Source organism: Exophiala oligosperma (genome assembly GCF_000835515.1).
Source record: "Exophiala oligosperma strain CBS 72588 unplaced genomic scaffold supercont1.8, whole genome shotgun sequence".
NCBI classification, from domain to species: domain Eukaryota; kingdom Fungi; phylum Ascomycota; class Eurotiomycetes; order Chaetothyriales; family Herpotrichiellaceae; genus Exophiala; species Exophiala oligosperma.
In genome coordinates, this window is record NW_015622825.1 from 1,735,130 (window position 1) to 1,755,927 (window position 20,798).

General features: G+C 50.1%; 8 protein-coding genes across 8 annotated transcripts; 5 read left to right on the forward strand and 3 right to left on the reverse strand.

Annotated features, from left to right (window-relative positions):
• Positions 1-23: 23 nt before the first annotated feature.
• PV06_08560 (uncharacterized protein) lies at positions 24-2,212 on the forward strand (the record flags this gene model as incomplete). Its single annotated transcript, XM_016409911.1, has 4 exons — positions 24-876; positions 929-1,260; positions 1,315-1,430; positions 1,483-2,212. 4 exons carry the CDS (start codon positions 24-26, stop codon positions 2,210-2,212), a joined length of 2,031 nt encoding a protein of 676 aa, XP_016260219.1.
• Positions 2,213-2,651: 439 nt separating this feature from the next.
• PV06_08561 (uncharacterized protein) lies at positions 2,652-4,679 on the forward strand (the record flags this gene model as incomplete). The annotated part of the gene is made up of 5 exons (XM_016409912.1): positions 2,652-2,894; positions 2,950-3,081; positions 3,131-3,362; positions 3,420-3,921; positions 3,971-4,679. 5 exons carry the CDS (start codon positions 2,652-2,654, stop codon positions 4,677-4,679), a joined length of 1,818 nt encoding a protein of 605 aa, XP_016260220.1.
• Positions 4,680-4,861: 182 nt separating this feature from the next.
• PV06_08562 (uncharacterized protein) lies at positions 4,862-5,892 on the reverse strand. The gene has a single exon (XM_016409913.1). It carries the CDS (start codon positions 5,706-5,708, stop codon positions 5,253-5,255), a length of 456 nt encoding a protein of 151 aa, XP_016260221.1. The 5' UTR covers positions 5,709-5,892; the 3' UTR covers positions 4,862-5,252.
• A 131-nt stretch (positions 5,893-6,023) lies between these two features.
• Positions 6,024-6,920, reverse strand: PV06_08563 (uncharacterized protein; the record flags this gene model as incomplete). The annotated part of the gene is made up of 1 exon (XM_016409914.1): positions 6,024-6,920. The coding sequence occupies one exon, from the start codon at positions 6,918-6,920 to the stop codon at positions 6,024-6,026; it is 897 nt and encodes a 298-aa protein (XP_016260222.1).
• A 268-nt stretch (positions 6,921-7,188) lies between these two features.
• PV06_08564 (uncharacterized protein) lies at positions 7,189-8,545 on the forward strand. The gene is made up of 3 exons (XM_016409915.1): positions 7,189-7,822; positions 7,878-7,929; positions 8,000-8,545. Exons 1-3 carry the CDS (start codon positions 7,526-7,528, stop codon positions 8,458-8,460), a joined length of 810 nt encoding a protein of 269 aa, XP_016260223.1. The 5' UTR covers positions 7,189-7,525; the 3' UTR covers positions 8,461-8,545.
• A 3,422-nt stretch (positions 8,546-11,967) lies between these two features.
• PV06_08565 (uncharacterized protein) lies at positions 11,968-15,303 on the forward strand. Its single transcript, XM_016409916.1, has one exon. It carries the CDS (start codon positions 12,344-12,346, stop codon positions 14,846-14,848), a length of 2,505 nt encoding a protein of 834 aa, XP_016260224.1. The 5' UTR covers positions 11,968-12,343; the 3' UTR covers positions 14,849-15,303.
• A 761-nt stretch (positions 15,304-16,064) lies between these two features.
• On the forward strand, positions 16,065-17,180 carry PV06_08566 (uncharacterized protein). The gene has a single exon (XM_016409917.1). It carries the CDS (start codon positions 16,246-16,248, stop codon positions 17,020-17,022), a length of 777 nt encoding a protein of 258 aa, XP_016260225.1. The 5' UTR covers positions 16,065-16,245; the 3' UTR covers positions 17,023-17,180.
• Positions 17,181-19,452: 2,272 nt separating this feature from the next.
• PV06_08567 (uncharacterized protein) lies at positions 19,453-20,651 on the reverse strand (the record flags this gene model as incomplete). Its single annotated transcript, XM_016409918.1, has 3 exons — positions 19,453-19,556; positions 19,649-19,984; positions 20,073-20,651. 3 exons carry the CDS (start codon positions 20,649-20,651, stop codon positions 19,485-19,487), a joined length of 987 nt encoding a protein of 328 aa, XP_016260226.1. The 3' UTR covers positions 19,453-19,484.
• Positions 20,652-20,798: the final 147 nt, after the last annotated feature.

Here is a 20,798-nt window from a genome sequence, read left to right on the forward strand (position 1 = left end):
GCTGCGCCGTTGCCTCTTTGAGAATGGCTGAAGGTCGACCATCAAGTCAAGCTCGACAAAATATCGCGACTGATCTTGACAGAGGCAGTACCTCAGCCGAGCCAGATGACGAAAGTGAGAGCGGCGCGTCTTCAGCCCCTAAATATCGAAGATTGAATCGCGATGGTACCAGAGCCTCATCCACGACTGACCAAGGAAGTCGGTTCTTGTTTGTCGACTCGTCATCGGCCGGGCAAAGACCACGTTCTGATCAACGTGCGATCAACGCACATATTCAACAGAGTGCCTATCGCAGCCGGAGACAAGCTGCTCGACAGCAGAGGGGTTCCGACGCTGCCAATGTTGGCCGGCATCGCGGTGCGCCTCAGCTTCAACCGCGTCCCATTGAACCCTATCCGACTGTTGAGCATCGGCGGGCTTCACCATTGATTTCACCGACTTCGACACCTCATCAGCAGGCCAGCCGCCCACAAATACCGACTCTCACACCGACGATTTCGCCCGCATCGTCTCCAGGCCTGCCCACAGCTGTTTTGCCCGGATCAGATATCGACCAAGACCAGATCTCGAGGCTACGATACTACAGCAATGTCCGAGGATCCGAGGTGCGGCAAGCAGTCGAGGCTCAGCGTGGAGATGATAGACAGGCTCTCAGTGAGCGTCGTCAGGGCACAGTTCCAGAAGAGGATCGTGCTTTGGTAGAAAATGCAAGCGTCAGATCGATGCTTACGCAGATTCTTCAGCGGCTCGACGCTGGAAATGTTGGACAACCTCTTCATGGGCCGCCGATCTCAGCTCTGAGGAATTCAGTCCTTGACCCTTTCAGTCCGAGCTCGATAGCGATAACTCCTGCCATGGACGCAGTGTTGCGACATTGTGAGTTGTAGAAAATCACAAGAAAACAGGACTATACTGACCATCTGGGTAGTTTCGGATGTCATGATACCAGCAGTTTTCCCGACTCGGCAACAAGGCGACATCCAGACGCGATGGGCTTTCGAAAAAGCTTCTGAAGAACCCTTGGTGTTGTATTCTTTGTTGGCAATCTCCTCTGCAGAGCGAGGTGCTCGGCTAGGACAGCTAAGAAGCGGATCGCAGGAGACCACGTTCACCGAGGAGGATCTCCAGAATCGACTCGTGCCAGATTTCGTGTCGTACAAAGTGAATGCGGTCAAACTTGCCAACGAGACGATGGAGTCGATGGAGACGGCGGCCAAGGCTTCCACAATATTCGCCATGATGTGTTTGTTATCTATCGAAGTCGGTGATGCTTCAACATTTCTTTTGTTCGATTTAACTAATATGTGCCTGCAGGTCATCACGGGCAACCAGAAGGAGATCTTTGCTCACGTCAGTGGTCTGCAGAAACTGATAGCATGGCGAGGCGGATACCACGGGATTCCTCCCCATGCGACGGAACTCATATTGTCGTAAGTCAAGAGTAGTCCGTATGAATGACAGGTAGACTAATATTCACCACAGCACTTCGTACATGTGCGCCGCAATGACGAGAACCCTGCCTGCGTCACCACCTACATCTGTCTTAGCCTCCCTACCGCCCAGCCTGACGGAAGACATCAATCGAACCTTGGCGGATGATACCAGACAGATGGGGACGGGCATTCTGACGCAAGATGTTGACACAATTCTCGACTGGAGAATATCTCAGGCTTTCAGAGACATGACGGACGTCGTTCGGTATCGAGAATATTATCACGAAAAACAAATGCAGCCAGCAGAGGAAGAGGTCGAGTACATCAATGCGAAAAGCTATCAGTTTCGATACGCAGTACTGTCGGCCCCATTTGAGCCTCGAGCACCCGCGAGTGACAAAGAGGAAGCGTGTCGACTGGCATTGTTGATTTTCTGGTTCACAAACTACCAAATGTCGCAGCCCGACTCGGCCTTGAATCGGACTTTGACGACCCAACTCAAGAGTGCCTTGCAAGCGTCCGACCTAAAGGGCCTCTGGGGCCCGTTCCATGAACTTCTAGCTTGGGTGTTGCTGTTGGGAGCATTCATTTCTGCTGGGCAAAGAGAAAGACCATGGTTTGTCATGAATCTCGCCAAAGTCTGCAAGGTACTTCGGCTTCAAGACTGGAGTGACGTCCGATCTGTCCTGTTGAAGTACTTTTACCTTGACCGCATCTATGCCAAGGGGATGCAAGCAAGCTGGGAAGAGGCCGCGATGATTGCAGAGACAATGGAGTGATGAGCTGGCGTTGGGTTTGCAATCCTGTCGTGGTATGGTATGATGCCTTCAAACCGAGTCAGGTAGTTTGAGCCGAGCAGGTGAGTATTGGGCCAGCGAATATCGAACGTTCGACAAAGACATTGGACTTCTTGTTCACATATGCCACCTCATAAGTGGGACGAGCCACTTGTCATACGCATCTTCGCTTAAGGCGGAGAATTCCACCTCCTCTTTCTCATCTTCAGAGCGTAATCTTCACCGACCGTGTTACCACGACTGTTCATGATATTGATATCGTTCAAGATCCGGCCCTTTCTCAATCACTGTAGGAATTCATCGTGTGATATCTCCTGTCTTTACTAAGTACCACTCATTCCTGCTTCAGCCGTAAGGGACTTCATCGCTGATGCTAGCCTGGAAAAGTCGTTACACCGCTCATCGTGAATAGGTGCTCGGTATGGCTGTTCAACAACAACAACATACCGTTGCTGAACATGGCAGAACAAAGAGCCATGACTTTGTTATGATCTCGGAGACACACTCAACAGCTCAAAATGACATGCCGGAGATATTTCTTCTGCCATCTTGTAATGGTCACAACCTCTACGAAATTTCGGTCGATGAACTACAACACCTTTTCACCTCGGGATCGCTATCCTCAGCTGAATATGTCCAGTTTTGTCTGGACAGAATCCAAAGGGTAACAGACACGCTTATCAGCTGGTCATACGATCAAGGCACCTAACAATGTCAAGATTAATCCATACCTCGAGGCCGTGATCGAAACCAACCCCGAAGCCCTCGGTCATGCAAGGGCTCTTGATGAGGAAAGGGAGAAGGGAAAAATCAGGGGACCTCTACACGGAATCCCGGTCTTGGTCAAAGATGTTCGCTTGTTCTTGAATTTGTCAGGTGACAATGCTTACCTGAACGTAGAACATGGCAACGGCGGATCGAATGCAGACGACGGGCGGATCGTGGGTGTTACTCGGTTGCGTTGTACCAAAAGACGCTCACATCGTTCATCTCCTGAGACGAGCTGGTGCCGTTATCCTCGGCAAGACGAACCTGGACGAATGGGCTGGTATGAGAGGTAGCATCTACTCTTTGGGTTACTCGGCTCGTGGTGGACAGTGTCGAAACCCGTATCTTCTGAATCGATCTCCCAGTAAGAACTTTCCCAGGTCCATCCCCGAGAAACATATTCTCTCCTGACAAGCCTCAGACGGTAGCAGTTCCGGCAGTGCAGTGTCCGTCTCGGCGAATATCGTGCCGCTCGCTTTCGGAACGGAGACGGACTGCAGCGTCATCAGCCCGGGCATGGTGAACGGTGTGGTTGCCATCAAGCCGACCGTCGGCCTCACTTCTCGTGGCGGAATCATTCCCATCTCCGAAACTCAAGACTCAATTGGTCCGTATGGACGAACCGTAGCCGATGCGGCTCGAGCACTGGACGTGATTGCCGGTCCCGACCCCGATGATAAGTTCTCGGTCGTCTCCGAGAGACGACAACCCAAGAGCTACTGTGACTTCCTCGTCGATCGACATGCGTTGAAAGGGGCGAGGTTTGGTCTTCCCATGAAACGCTTCTGGGATGTTGCACCGTACCCGCAAAAGGCCGTGGGAGAGAAGGCTCTGAAGCTGATCCGGGAGGCAGGTGCGGAGATCATACCGGTCGACATGCCCTGTGCCGTTGAGAGGTTGGATGAAGAGGGCATCTGGGATTGGTAAGATACAGCAGTGTAGAGAGTGTTTCGCAAAGCCTGACTTGACTAGGGAACGATATGGTGAAAGTCGACCAGAAATTTCCGAGATCACAGTCAGCAAGGTCCAGACATACTACCTCATGAACGAGTACCTGGGCAAACTCAAGAACACGCCCATCAAGACACTCGAAGACGTGGTGCGGTTCAACGACGAGAACCGTGGTTCCGAAGGTGGACACGAAGGGGACCTCCCGGCTTTTCCTGACGGTCAACGCTTGTTTCGCAAATGCGTCGAGACAAAAGGCATCAAGGACGAGACATATCGTGCCGCGTTGAAACATATTCAGACGCAGTGTCGCGAGAATGGCATTGATGCGGCATTGAAATGCCCCTCTGACAAGAATCTCCAAGGATCTCGAGACGAAACCCTGGACGCTTTGCTTTTCTTTGATGTCAAAGCTGGTGGCATCCAGATTGCAGCGCAGGCCGGATACCCCGTCATGACGATCCCAATCGGACTCGATCCGGATGGGATGCCGTTGCCGTTGACGCTGCAGCACACGGCGTGGATGGAGGACCAGCTGGTCAAATGGGGAAGTGCGATTGAGGATCTGTTGAAAGCCCACAACGAGGAGGGTGGTATTTCGGTGTCTGAGAGGGCGGAGAGGATGGGGAGAATCCCTCCGACGTACAAGAATCATTTGAGAAAGAATATTCCCATTGAGCCGGATTATGAGTGGCCTGGGAGGCACCGAGACCAAGGTGCGCCTATCAATTGATAGAGATTGAACAAGGTGTAGTATACCTGTTCTGGTGTGGGTTCATCATGGACTTGATGGACATCTTCGTGTTCACAATGGGCGGACTGTACATGAGTGTATTGCGGTACTTAGTCTGTACATATATATATGTCGTTGTCTGAGATCTTAAAGATAGAGAACTGAGCTAATTTATTTAGATCTGAAGTCTAATAACATTCTCCTTGGAACCAAAAATGAGATCAATCCAAAATATACCATCATCACAATTTCTAACGAGAACCTGAGATTGTTCCTTCCATTCGTTGAAAAGAATACTTCCATGGTTGCCAGAGGAGCGCGTAACGGCCCAAGAACTGCTCAAGGGTCCTAGGCTATGTCCATGAGCATCACGCAAATTGAGGAACTTTTGGTCACCAGACAAAGCCCCCTGGAAATTCACATTCGTAACGATGAGGTCCACAGGGAGGTCCATGGTGATGATGGGTCTGGACCATCGATACATACTTCGTCCGACAAAATGAATCCAACAATGTGCGGACAGTCAGTCCACATTTCTCTCTCGAACAGCCCTATCCTTGAGATACTTCGTTTTCAACGCGGCTTGATTATGCCATTTTGTAACAGGGCGGGAATCGCCTGCCTTTCTGTCCATTCCGTACACTTGACCATTGGAGATCTCATTTCACCTTGTTCGTAAAATGACCCGTCTGGCTTCATCTGCTCTGTTCTGTGGGTGGCCGGATTGAACCTCTTCTGCCTCGGTGGTGGAGGCTGCTGCCGGCACGTTTGATCAAACACACCGGGATAATCTGTTGGCTCCACCACACCAAGGAGCTCTTTGCTATGGAACGTCTGGGAGTCTTCGGGTCTTTTGGCCGGTCTAGACTGGTACTGCATGCCCGAAACGATGTCTCCAGTCACGTGATGGACGATGCCGTCGCCATTGGTTTTTGTTCGAACGAAGAGGACGGTGTGGTATCGTGGTCCTGGAATGTCGGGATCGGCCAGGGCAAGCTTGTATGCAACTTTGTAGACTTCCAAAGGCATTTTCTTTCATCCTCTGACTGGCGACCACTAGATTCTGTGCAGGATTGAGGTAACGTGAGAACAGTATGAGCGTCGGCGGTTTCGACGTGGGCACTATATAGATTGTAGTAAGCGCCAAGCATTGAAAGTAAGGACTTCTCGCTTGTTTACTGGCACTTTACATACCTGAACTTTGAGGCAGGGGTTAGAATGTGAGTAGTCGCGCGCTAATCAGGGTTCTGTCTCGCAAGAGTCTCAGCTAGGGTGTGGGAAGGAAGCAGTGTCAGACGTCGGATCTTGTGCTACCTGTGAGCTGCATCCCTGAAACACAGCGCTTCAAAACCATAGATCTTGATGGACCAGCCTCAGCATTGCTGCCTCTGGAGCGCGTACAGGAATGAAGGCCTCTACCCTGTTTGGCCAGTCATCTTCGTCCCATTGGAAGCTCAAAAATGCAGCGGCATACTCCCAGTAGCTGGGATACCAGCCAGCAATCTCCCAGTCAATAATCGTTATCGAAAAAGCTTTGCTCTGCAAAGTATCTTCTTGTGCCATGTCGACAATGATGTTCTTTGGCTGCACGTCTGAATGACAGAAGGTAGGTGAATAATCGTCAAGCGCTGGGGCTATATGCCTCTCGAAGAATTCCGCCAAGTATGAATACTTTCCATTCGACGCTGAATTTGCTCGCGATCTTCTCGCCAGGCCGAGGATCATCTCACGTCCATGGTTGAATGGGCCAGTAATCGCTGGGTCATTATCTGCGTCCCAAAATAAATGATAGGGGATCGGCCCATGATGGATACTACCAAAGAATCCTGGTGATGGCAAAGAGTGAAGTGATTTAAAAATATCTCGCAGTATGTTGACAATTTGGGTCTTGTCCAAATCTCCTAGTGTTGACCATAATTCGTTCAGTGGTTTACCAGGTATGAAGTCCATGACCATAAAAAGATCGGAGTTATCACCGTTTCCACGCCACATCGCATAGAGCCTCGGGGCAGGGATATGAGGTGCAAATCTCTCGAGGAAAAGTAGATTTTCTCCCTCTAACTGACTCAAGTACTTCCCATATTTAATCGCATACGGGCCAATCACAGCCACCTTCTGATCTGCGAAAGTTTCCTTCCCGTGAATGATGTTTACGCAATCGCGAATCTGATCTTCGCATGGCAAGGGAGCAGGTAGACTCTTCGAGTCCTTTCTGAACGGGATTGCAACCTTGCATTCCATCAGAGCCTCAGGCTATAGGCCTCAGATGGAAATTCGTGTTCGTTGACGGGACGATCGCTGCGACCGGCCGAGCATGAGATGGATGGGTCGATGGAGAGTTTGATAAGAAACACACAAGAATCTTTGAAGCGATACATGAACTGTACACACTCCCGTAGTGAAGTTTAGCTCGGTCCACGGACTATCATTGTTCCGAAGATGAACAATGGGGAAACTTCGGGACTTTGGAACTCACTTGACTTGTCGTTTCACATTCACAGGCTCAACTCAGCACCACGACAGTGACCAAAAAAGAAAACGACGCCCTCGCAGATACACACAATCTTAAACGTCAAGCAGCAGAGAACATCTAGCTACAAATCGCCGAGACACAAACTCTCCAACCGGAGACGTTTGGAGGTGGCTCTGGTAGTGGTAGAGGGCGTCGAGATTGGACCAATACTCATACCACTGCGAGTCCCAAAGAAGAAGAAGAGGAGAGATAATCATCGTCAGAAGAGTCGGACATTGATGGACACATCCTCCATAACTGGGTGACTGTTCTGCCTATACACACTCGTTCCTCGTCCCTCTCCGTCTGCGTCTCCGAAGACACCTCCAAGAAAATGACAAACAACACCACGTCCAACGCCTTCCCTCCTCTCGACACGACCAACATGGGCGGCGCAGGTGGTCAAGTTCGCAACAATAACATGTCTCCCACCACCAGTGGCCACGCAGGTAGTAGCGCAGCAAATGGGAATGGCGCAGGAGGAGCGGCGTCGAATTACATGGCTACCCTCCCCGTCGGACATCAGCAAGATTTGAATTATCTGTACAATCAGATTCAAGAGCTGGGTGCGATTTTGAGGAGCAATCGTGAACAAGTTAACACCATCACGAGAACTGCCGAAGAAGTTGCTGTATGTGTTTGTTTTTGACATGACACGCACCTGCGCAAACCTGACATGTCAATAGAACCGCACAAATCCTACTGGTGACGATGGAGGAGAGATTCCAGAAGCTGAGAGTGAGTCACCTCTGACAATCCTTTGTCCTGGCGCAGTCAGAGTTAATTTTTTTTTTAAAATTTGTCACAGGAGCCAAAATGAGACAAGTCCAACGTGAATTGGCCAAGGCAAAACACCTCGTCGAACTCTACAAGCACGAACAAAAGGAAAATACCAATCTCATCGCCATGTACGAGGACGCATTGGGTACGGCTACCGAACAGATTCGCAATTATTGTTCCGGTATGGAGGCACGATTCCTCGAACAACGTCGTCACTACAACGATCTCTTGCAGCAGGAAAAGGATGATCATCTTCGGAGTCGGTTGGACCGGGATCATTGGTTCGCGCAAACCTTGAAAGTGTGTGAGATGATCCGTACCGCCTACCGCCTACGCACCGACGAGTGGGGTGAAGAGTACGCCATCATCTCCGGTCTTCAAGCTCAAGTTCGTTGTTATCGACGTATCTTGGGATGGGAACCAGAGGAACTCCAAGAGGAAATTGGTTGGCCGTATCTCAAGGATCTCCCGCTCCATGATAAGAGTTGAGATGATGATTGCCTCTGCATCTGCGCACACAAAAAGGAATGATGATAATGAGCCAACTGATTGATTGATTGATTGATTGATTGATTCGATTTTTGATTGAGTCATATGGCATAGCGATGGCGTCTTGAGGAGTTTTCTAGATGATATGATGGCTGTTCTAGGAAGCTGGAAACTAAAGGGTGATTCTTGATCAGCTAGGAACTCATTCGAACGAGTAAGGATGACCTGGGATTCTATTTTTCACAATCAAGAGTATCGAGAACGAATGACATGAGTTGTCAACAGACATTTTCAGCTTTGACGAGACATGGAAGTCTCCGTGACCCTGACGATCAGGGGAACCTTTACGAGATGAGATAAAGTCATGATAGATACGAGTTCTCGTAAAAAATGTCAATTGATAGTCTGAAGAAAGAACCAGTTTTTCTGTGACTTGACCTGTCCGAAGGGTGGAAAAGGTAGTCTTGGTTAAGGGTTGATAAGGGTCAGGAGGGCCTTTGCCAGGGCTTAGACGCAGGGAGACAAGGGGTCAAGAGGGGCAAGGATGTAAGCAAGGACATGTCATTGAAGTGTGTGTGTGTGTGTGAGATCTATAGGTAACAAAACCTTTACCTGCCATCTTTACAGGGGAGACAGGGACGGGAGGGGATGGGGAGGGGTGTGTGTGTTGTATGTAAGGAACAAGAGGGGGACAGGGTGTGGGTGGGTGGGTGGGTGGAGTAACTCGTATATGTAGGTACAGTCCGGGAGGAGGTACAGGGTACAGGGTACGAGTACGAGTATGATGGGAAAGTGTAGAAACTCCCATACCCTGAAACCCTGGGATTTCAAGACCCGGCGACTTTCAGGGACTCCAGGGACTCTCACTCATGTTGCAAGGGTCTATATTTATGGAGTATGAGTAAAAGACTGGGCAGGGTCATGGATTAAGAGACAATGATGGTTCTGGGAATACTCTACTGTACATGGTACTCCACGCTCAGCACTTGGATACTTGGCGAGTACAATTAACAATCATGTCGTGAGGAGGAAGGGAGGGGTAGGGAAGGACTTGGTAGTGTTGTGCACAAGATATGCATGCCTACGCACAGAATTTACTCCCTACAGAGGAAGAATGCATGTGAATGATCGGAGGCGAGACCGAGAACGAATGCATAAGGTGACAACAGATGAATGGAGAATTGCCGTGTTCTTCTTTGGACTCAGTACCGCGTACTGATCGAAAAGAGACGGCCGAGTGGGATTTTATTTTTGAAGGATTGAAAGATAGATGCCTTTTGCCTTGGCTGCATGAAAGGATGGGAACCCGAGATTTCTTCAAGGCGGAGCGAGCACGGAGTACGCGGCACTTTAGAGTCTGGCCCAGATATGAAGAGGTTGGGAAAACATATTCCGCCAGACAGATCTGGATGGTTGTAGTAATAACAAGTGACCAGGGTGATGAATCGGGACGGATCATTCGATTCTTACAGAAGCGACAAATGAATCAGGCAAGTGGAAAAGTCAACCTTGCACCCGGTCAAACCATAGCTAGGGTAAGGAAATGCTATGAATGGAATGGCTGGGTTATCGAAGCGAACCAACAGACCTTTGATAGCCGTACGGATTGATCTAGGTACGGATTATGAGGTAATAATAAGAGTGCGAGTACCAAGTACCACTCACAAAGTTATCCGACTTTGTGGTAGATTTCTTCGGAAGGCTCGAGTTAGGGAATTGTATGTATGCTACTGCAGGTGTCAGATACGCGAGAGAAAACAACCCCGTCAAAAGGTTCCGTTTGAAGACGAGAAAAAGTCAGACCCCACTGTAAAGAGACAGAAGAGATGGGGAATATTCAAGCTACAAAATAGGTTAGTATTCTCCGGCATGACATGGACCTATACGGGAGTTACAGTAGACGCGTTCTGTCGTTCTGGCTGTCGTTCTTACTTACGGAGTCCTGGAGGTAGGTATACACGAGGTTTTGCCCTCTACAGTGACCCATGGGTGGTGCCTAAACCTCGAACATGACTACTGTGCTATACTGTAGGGAGAGGCCGGAGGAGAGCCACTTACGCGTTTGCATGAATATGGTACTCCATACTCCTTCTCCTTACAAGACAGAGCAAAGAGGTGGCTTGATCAATGACATTCGTGATACCGAGTACCATCGATCATGATCCCAGGGTTTATGTAGGGCTCTCAAAAGGTATTTACTGGTGACCCTTCCCCAGAGGGAACAGCCGTTGAGGGTTTACCCTGATCTACATACAATTCCATCACAGGGTCTTTTGTTCAATACCCAGGGTTAAGGGTAAACGAAGGTAGGGTTTCTTTGTAACCACTCAAGATTCTTCAGGGTCTGTCTTATCTGTAGTTACAGGATTGTACCAACCACTACAATTCCCAACCCCTACAAGAGCCATAATCTTCAACTTAATGGTGGCATATGGATCAAAGGGAGGTTTTCCCGAGTTTTGACGTCTGTCTGTTTATTGACGTCTCACCCAAAACATCCAGACACCCAGACACCCAGACATCCAGCAGACACCCAGACAACTCACTGCCCCCCCCATTTACCGTCCCCATAATTCTTCGACAGTTTTTGTTGACATGGGCTTCATCCACCTACGTGTTTGTGCTCCGTTATGTGGTGTTTCAGCACTCGTATCAACAGCCTCTTTTTGTTGCCATCTCCTCTTTACGCTCTTGACACCACAAAGCATAGACCATTTCTTCAAGCCTCTCTCGCTTTCTTGCACTGCAACTCTTCATATCTCCATGTATTCATCTAAATTCTCCATCACGATCTCCCGATCCGAATCAATCCAGCCCGAGAACAAAAATTCAAGACCAAACCTCTTCCATCTTGGTGTATGCGGTCCAGGCCTGTCACTTTTGCTTCCCCGTCCGCATCGCCACCAACACTATTTTCTTTCTGTCCATACACTTTCTTTCCCTCTTACATACAGTACACCTACGGAGGACCGTCTCTGCAAGTGTCATCTCTTGGAGGATTCCTCCCACCATGGCCTGATTCAGCTCCCTTGCCTTCCGTCGCTTGCATGTTGATGGGATCCACCACACCAATTCAGTCTTCTTGCCAGTACAGTCTCTTCCCTTTTCGACTTGTTCCATGCATCCCTCTACTGCAACCACTACCGGTATCCCTGCCAAACCCTTACCTAGTTTACATCCTTATGCACTTCAAAACCTCTTGACATCAACTCTCTTACTATCTGGGAGCAAGAGAGTACATGTCACTCCATTCTAACCCGTCTTCTTCTTCTTCTACCACTACCAACTGTCTCTTTCAACATACATCACTGGCGTCTGTCGAACTTCAATCTCGCTCCCTGTCAATGTGACGCCATGCCTGCCATCAGACCCGTGTCAAGCCCAGAGCGCTCGAGAGTCTCCTCCTCTCATTCTGCCATCGTTCCGTGCACATACCCATACCACGACTTTTTCGTGTTCCGTCCGTGCTGTCTAAAAGCTCATGCCACATGGAGTCTTTAGCTCTACCTTGGCTTCACCTTTTGTTTTTAAGAGATCGGCCTTTTCCCTTGGTTTTCAGCAACACACAACCATCCTGGGTTCCCGTTTGCCGCACTGATCAGGTCTAGTCTCTTCTGTCTCCCCTACCATCTGGGATCTTTCATTCTGTCATTCCTGAAGTCGGTGCATAGCAGGAGTCAAAAACAAACAAAGATCGCTCCAAGGGTGGAAAACAACCTCCCCCAATCATCATCCCTCACTTCAGCCCTCGCTGTCTACTCCCTAGCCACCACATCTCATCCCGACGCGTTGGACATGTTTCTGTCGTGACTTATATGAGGGGCATTCGATCCTCACTACGTTTTGGTCTGAGGTCACTTTCTCTCATTCACCCCCCTCCGTCATGTCTACCACAGCATCTTTTCCCCGTCTACCGTCGCCGGTTGTGGAACAGTCAGGCTGGTATCCCTCGGAACGAAGTGCAAAGTCTCGCCTCAGATCCTTCTTCAGTAGGGCCAAGTCGCAAGACAAGGTCCCCAGACAGTATGTCGAGACCTTTCCTCCTCACCCAAGTGTAGCACCCTTGGAGCACACAAAGAGATCTCGCAGTACCACATGGTCCAAGGGGCCTCTTAGACAACCGTCTAGGAATGTCGCCGCCGACCCTCCTCCCTTGTTCCATGCATACTCCCAGGCAAGGAAGCAAGAGTTCCTCGACATCCCATCGTCATTCACAGACACTCTCTTCCGAAATGGCCACCCTCGACGGAACAGTGTTTCAAGTGAGACCCCGTCACGGTCGAGCTTGGACAAGTTCCCGGCAGATGGTACTCTGCACAAACGAAACTGGTCCGGAGCCAGCATCTGCTCTCTCAGCCAGAAGCTTTTCGTCCTGACCACGAGCGGTTACGTCTTGCAGTATTCTGCCGATGGGTTGAACGACCGTCTCCCAGAGAAGATCCTGGAACTCGGACCTGGCTCGGTGGCCTTTGCGAGTGATGCCATCCCAGGTAAACACTGGGTGCTTCAAATTTCTCATGATGGTGCTTCGGACCACGGTGCCGCTGGTAATAAGGGCTCCTGGTCCAAGTGGTCATTCAAGCACGCCGATAACAAGAGGATTGTCACCGATCTTTTCCTCGTTTTTGATGACGCCAGATCTTTCAAGGATTGGCTTCAGGTCGTTCGCAAGGAGATTGCAGAACTCGGTGGTCTCGAGTATCGTCCTGATTCTAAACATGAAGATCAGATGCTTCCAGAGCGTCGTTCCCTCAAGGCACAAAGGAGCCTTCCCAGTCTGCCTAAGTCATCATCACCAACTTCACCCAATGACCTTCCTCCCCTACCACTCCGTAATCCCTCTCGACAGATCTCACGCTCAACCACCGACTCTTCCATCCACACATTGAATGACCTCGACCAACTTCGCAAACCATCCTTCTCCGACAGTCAATCCATTTCAACCACCCATACCAGCTTCACCAGCTCTGTCATGTCTTATGGTGCAGAGTCCTTCACCAGTGTTGATGAACCTCCACTCCCGGTTGGACCTCAATCGCGACTGTCAACACCTACTCAGGATGATATCGGGGAATTGTCCATGTACATGGCCACACCTAGGAAATCAATCAGCATCCCAAAGCGAACGACCTCGCTGGAAAACACCAACGATATCATTCCCCACGATCTTTTCGTGCAGAAGAACGATTCTTCCAGCACCACCGGCACTTACAAGTCGAGACCAATCTCCACTGTTGCTCCTCTCCCCGAACCGGGACATATCCGAAAGGTCTCTGCTCGTCATCGATATGATCTTCAAAACTTGCCGGTTCAACCTGCCACACCTGCACCTTCTCGACCCTCGAGCACACGAAGCCGGAGTTCGTCCCACACCTCGTATAATTATAGTACCAAGGAACATTCTCCAGATGCACTTCACCGACGAGCTGTATCTTATAGCCTCTTCCCCAAGACTCCTCTCAGTGATGCACAGGCTGCAGCCGTCCTCCCATCACCACCTGCTACTACCCCAGGTGCCGCGTACGAGAGCATGTGCAATTATCCTTTGACTCCAGGCTCTGAAGGGGACAAGTCTCGTCCTTCGTCGAGAGTCGGCAGGGTCTCTTCTTGGCGGAGCAACAAGATGCTCTCTGTTGATTCTCAGATCGCTCAATCAACCACAACCGAAGGACCTCAAAGGTCGCCTGTCGTCGCCGACTCTCATTTCGACACTTGCTTTGGCACTCAAGTACACCCTGATGCCGCTGCTCGTCGGAAGCTCTCCGACCATAGTTCGATTGGTAAAATTACCACCACCACCCTTCAACCTTCTGCCATGGATGGCCCTGTGCCCAGGATCGGCCAGCCTCCACGGAAGACTCGTCACGTCAAGGGCCAGAAGAGCATGCCTGCCTTGCCACGAAGCGTGGTCATGCAACCTCTAGGACCTCCACCCAGTGGTCCTCTCCCGGCGCTGCCCGCCGAAGCACCTCTTTCTTGTCTGCCCTTGAAGAAGTTGAGCTGCATGTCGGGACCGGAGAGGAAGCCAAAGCCACCTCCCAAGCACATGAAGGCAGAATCTTCAGACGCTGTCATGACACTACGAAAGCTCGGCAAGGAGCCTGCACCACCAAAGCCTCTCTCGTTGACTCTCAAGCCTCTGCCAGTGCCAAAGGCCAAGATTGAAGGCGAGAAGAGTGCACCCCAACATACGAGAAACATGTCTTCGATCTCGTCTGTCGGCAGTGTCACCGCTTGGCTCGCAAGTCCTCGCGTCGCTGAATTCTCCGCCAAATACGGCTTGGATGACAGTGACAAAGAGAACGAAGGTGATGGCAAATTCTTGCAAGTCGCATTGACCAACGGTGTGGGTTTTAGTGCCGAGTTCGAGGGTTACATGTCCCCTTGAGTGTTGGTGTCAGTACCATCCACCGCTGTCAATGTATATTATGATTTTCTTGCTGGTCATGAGTTATGGCGTATGGGTCACGATTACGGGATCCTGGTTTGATGTTTATGGACTCACGGATGATATGAAATCACTCATGTTTATGCGGGCATTTTTTTGAAAAAACTTTTGAAATGGAAACCGAAATGGAACTGGAATGGGACAAAGCATGAATGAAATGAGACAACCACAGAACAGAACTGGATGTTATGATTTGAATTGTTACGGAACAGGGGATTGGTGTTTTTGTTTTTTTGCAAGAGGTTCTCTCCAAAGGCATTCACTACTTATGCCAATAAGTAGTAGTTTTTGCCTGTGCACAATGGATGCACACGAGAGAGACACCAAGAAGACCTGCTACTTTCCAGGTCTGGCGTTGATTAAAGAGGGATTGATTTTGGGGATGATGAATGAATGAAAAAATAACCCTTGTTCAAGGATTAATATTTTGTTCCAAGATACTTTTCCATTTTTTTCGCATCTTGGTTTTGTTTTTTGTAGCATGACTTTCCCGGATGATTGATCCCTTCAGTAAAAGTCGCCCACGTGATTAATGTCACGAGGAAACTCGCCAAAAAAAAATATGTGAGAGGAAATGAACCCCACCTGATTTGCTGTGACATTGTTAGACATCGTCTGGAATAACCAGTTCAAGAGAGAAGCTCACAACAGATAACCTTTCGATCTGGAGTCGAACGCTGGAACATCAATCAGTACACCGTATGGTTGTGCTCCTACGCGGTGTATACATACCGCTACCGTTGCGCCAGAGGTCCCAGAATAATTGGGCTAGAAGTAGACCGCTTATTTGGTGGATAAATTGAGGTTATTATTATATTACCGGCTGAAAAGATTGGGGGCGGGAAAGGCGTCACCTACACTATTTTGGATCGCCTGTTTCGGCAGCTGTTTCTACTGCCAGTCATTTTGGCCGCTCAAAGCACTCGACAACTTCTGTGCACAGTTGTACTGTCTGGAGACAAGTCATCTCTTGGTCATCGACTTTATGATTTGATAACGACATCAACTGTAGATCTGGACGGTGAACGTAGGTGCCATACAGGTGAATCAACTCCCCCGTAAAAAATGTTCATACTGTGGAGTGTAAACACCTGAGGATGGATCCAACTCTCGACTGCGCCCCAATTACTCCCGTAACAAACATCCGAGCATTAATATCGAGGTCACAGTCACGGAGGAATCCAACCAACTCCGTAGAACCACGGGACGGTTGTTGACCAAAAGTCGAGACGACTTGAAGCCCTCGAGCTTTTTCTTGCTTTGTTACGGTTTGTATTGGTTCCCAAAGTTCCCGTGCTTGTTTGTAATTTACATTGCCTCGCCTCACCCCTCTCGAGATGGGTCGGATACTGATCACAGGTTCTTCCGACGGGCTCGGTTCCCTGACGGCGCGGGCCCTGGTCAAGCGAGGCCATTCGGTCGTCCTGCACGCGAGGAACGACCAACGTGCCCGGGACGCGAGAGCTGCCTGTCCCGAAGCCGAAACCTGCCTCGTCGCGGACCTGTCCGACGTCTCGCAGACCGAGAAACTGGCGAGGGACGCGAACACGCTCGGGGCCTTTGACGCCGTCGTCCACAACGCGGGCGTCTACACGGGGCCGTACGGAAAGACAAAACAAGGCTGGCCCGGCATCTTCGCGGTCAATACCGTGTCCCCTTACATCCTCACCTGCCTGATCAACCCGACCCCGAAACGACTCGTGTACGTCTCGTCGGGTCTGCACAACGGCGGCGATCCTTCCCTGGAGGACTTGACGTGGCGGCGCCGTGGGGAACGTCGATTTTCCGACTCCCAAGCCTACGCCGACACAAAGTTGCACAACGTGATGCTCGCGGCCGCGTTCGCGAGGAGGTGGGCCGGCGGTGGCGTGCAGAGCAACTCACTCGATCCGGGTTGGGTGCCCACGAAGATGGGAGGCGGTCATGCTTCCGGGGACATCGACGCCGCCGTCGAGACCTACGTCTTGTTGGCCGAGGGACCCCCGGACGGTGTCTCGGGGAAATATTGGTTCGGCAGTCGAGTGAGGTCGCCAAAGGCACAGGCGGACGATGAAGCCCTTCAAGATAGACTGATCGAGCAGTTGCAGGAGATTACGGGTGTACGGATGCCGTAAAAGAGATGGGGTTTTGTTGTTGAAATAGCACAGTTCAACATCAATGGAGGTGTCATATGTAAAGTGTAACGGATTACAAGTCTATTTCTATCCTTTTTTTCCAACAAGATGTCATTTCTGTAGGCCTTGCTCTGTGATCTAGGTGAATTTATGTTTCTTTATACTCTTTATAAGAAGTTACGTTCACTTGAAGACTGGGGAAATCGGGTTGAGTGGTGGAAATGCCCGTGATCATGGTCGGCTCGTGTTACGTTGTTACCAATTCGTCCCTGGATTCGCTCATTTGACACCACGAATGGATTAGCACAAGGTAAGAATCCTGAGGGATGAAGAGGGTGACCGTTTTGCCATGTCACCATTGCTGTCCTCACCAATAGTGACTAGATTGTGACTACATATGCCTATGCTTTGTACTCTTGTGACACTCTTTCGGTTTCAGGGGGAAATATTTCAACCCGGCGACTTCAGGCCTCCCACAAACCGGGAGTATTATGAGAAGGTCAATCCCAATCTCACCACTCGAGTCGATTACTTTTTTGAGATACCAGAAAAAGCCCCTTGGAATTTCATGCTTGTCCACAACGCTCTTCAACCATCATCGTAACCAATCACCATGCTCCTTTTGGTGATGTCCTCGGTGGTGATGGGATACTTTTCATGGTCCGTCGTTCGGTTCGTGCAAAACTACAATGAAGCGAAGAGAACGGGTCTCCCCATCGTCTTCACACCCATCAATCCGCCAGGACCACTGTGGATGACATTTAAGGACCTCTTGATTCCGATCCTTTCCAAATTACCGTTTGGTCTTGGGGACTGGGCTCTTCGAGGTGACGTCGGATGGACCTTTCCGTTCAAGTATCGGGACCACGCCAGATACGGAGACGCCTTCATCATCGTCGGACCGGGCGAGCTTGAACTCGTCCTCGCCGACCCTCCGGCGACGGAAGAAGTGATGAAGAGGAGGAACGATTTCATCAAGAACCCGGCCATGTACGGAATGTTGGACATTTACGGCCCCAACCTGGACACGGTCAACGGTAAAGTCTGGGATCGTCACCGCAAAGTCACGGTCCCTCCTTTCAACGAACAAAACAGTGCTCTGGTGTGGAGAGAGGCGGGGGAACAGGCCGACCAGATGTTGGCCGTGTGGTCCAAGCAGGGCACGGTCAGAAGTACACAGAGAGATGTACACGCGTTGGCATTGAACGTCCTGTGTGGAGCCGGGTTCGGAGTTCAGAGCACCTTTGTGGACGACACGTTGCCACCCACCGACGATGAAGACCAACAAGACAATCTCGGTCCCAAAAGACTGGGGTACCGAGAATCCCTTCGGTTGTTGTTGGGAGACATTGTCCAGGTGATTTTGTTGTCGTTGATCAAGAATGTCGGATACCCTCCGTGGGCCTTGTTTGGAGGTATGAAGAAATTAAACATGGCCTACGAAGAGTTCAAGTTTTACATGGGCGAGATGATATCGAGAGAAAAACAGGCCTTTGAACAAGGCGACCTGTCGAGACACAACCTGTTGAGTGAGATGATTCGAGCCTCCGAAGGGTCAATCGCGGGAGCGGGATTGTCGGACGAAGAGGTGTACGGGAATTTGTTCATTTACAATCTGGCAGGACACGACACCACCGCAGCAACCCTCCATTTCGCCATCACTCTCTTGGCCGCGTGCCCCGAATGGCAAACTTGGATAGCAGAAGAGATCGACGCCGTTCGCAAGGCCGACGACACTGGACTGTCCTACTATGAAGATATATTTCCCAGACTCAAGAGAGTTTTGGCCTTGATGGTATGTTTTTCTGCTCCAGTTCCAGAATCTCGAGCCACAAAAAAACAGCCCCTCGTCCCCGTATGCTGACAGGAAGAGAGGAACAGTATGAAACGGTTCGACTATACGGTCCGGTCGCGGTCATGCCACGATACACGGCCGACAGTAGACAAAAACTCGTTGTTCAAGATCGAGTTCACATTGTCCCACCTCGCACGACCATCTCACACAACTTTGTGGGTCTACACCGACATCCCAAGTATTGGGGCGACGACGCGGATGAATGGAGACTTGATAGGTGGATAGTGGTGTCGTCGGACGACTCGTCAAACGAGACGTCAATGTTTCAACCTTTCCCCGGATCATTCGTCCCTTGGAATTCAGGACCTAGAGTATGCCCGGGCAAGAAATTTTCACAGGTCGAATTCACAAGGGTGATGTTCAACTTGTTCTCCGACGGATCGAGAGTGAGACTTGTGCCGGAAGGAGGCGAGAGTTATGAAGACGTCAAAACTCGAGCTTTGCGAACCGTAAACAAGGCCAAAGTGATTGTCACCCTGAAAATGTCCGGGACAGAACGGATCGGATTGAAATGGGTCAAACAATCTTGATTTGTGGTCTCTGATATCGGTCTGTTACTTCATTCTGAAACAAGACTAGACACTTCGGCTGGCTACATCCCGGTCTTCTACAACAATGCACTCCAATCTTGTTTCTTGATCCAATCCTCCACAGTAGGCAAATTGACGGGAACACCGAGCTAGGGTCGTCAGCGTCATCGTCATTGTCAGTAGCAGTAGTGGCAGGAGCATGGGTTGTGCAGAAAGGGGGAGAAAAAAAAATAATACTCACATCCTTTGGATGAACCACTGTAGGATCACCACCGTCGAAACCGAACTCACCGATATAGTCGGCACACTCTTCTATGTCTTGTCTCAATTCCGGTATATCGACCCAGATTTCTTCGGGGCCGGTGACCTCATATTTGGTTTCGACACTGTTGACTCGACCCCAGACGGTGACAAATTCTTGGAGGGTGATCAATTCACGAAATGCCAATAGATTTTTACCGGGTTCGACCTTGACCAGGGCGAGTGTCAATGGACCGGTATCTTCATCCGTGGCGATCAATGGTACCTTTGCATCCGCCGGGATTCTCGTCCTCAAGACATGTATACCATCAGAGTTCTAGAGAATGTACAGTCAGTGACGGTAGCATCGGACAGTATACGACCGCTTGCTGGTCAGGTGCCGAGTGGAAAGTCCACAAACTCACCTTGTGTGGTTGATAATGTGACATCCAAGTTGTATTGCTCAGATACATTCCGATCTGAATGATGCTGGTTCGCTTCATGAGGTCGGGATAGATTGTCGTTGCATACTCGACCGCCCTCGCCTCACTGTCAAAATGATAGACGTGTTTGTATTTCCCTCCCGACCACTTTGTGACATTTGACAGTGCAGAATAAACCAATCTTTCGAGATTTTTGGTCTTGTCGGCTGCCTCGAAAACATTCTTCCCTTGTTGTAATTCATAATCGTGAGACCATTCCATCAGAGATTGACCGGGCTCGAGCTTTTGGAGGGTAGAAGGATCACGAAATCCGGTCCAAAAGTCGGTGACGCTGAAAACGACCTGTGCCCCGTCAAAGGCCCGGACGAGTGAAGAAACGTCGTCCAGATTGGCCTCGACCATTTCCACACCTTTCGAGGACAGGGCTCGAGATTTCTCCGAGGTGATATCTCTTGTGACGCCACGAACTCTCCAACCAGACTCGGAGAGAAAAGTGTCGACGACGGAACCACCTTGAGTGCCCGTGGCTCCGATGACGACGATGAGTTTTGTTGAAGACATGTCTTTGTATTGTTTGTGGGGGGGAGGAGGGGGTTTGGATGGTGATGGATTCAAAGTAAAACCTCTGGTGGTGTTTTGTCCCTTCTTTTCGACCGAAAGTCAAGTACACGAATATCTCTTGTCTGTCAGTAGGTTGATCGGGTGAGT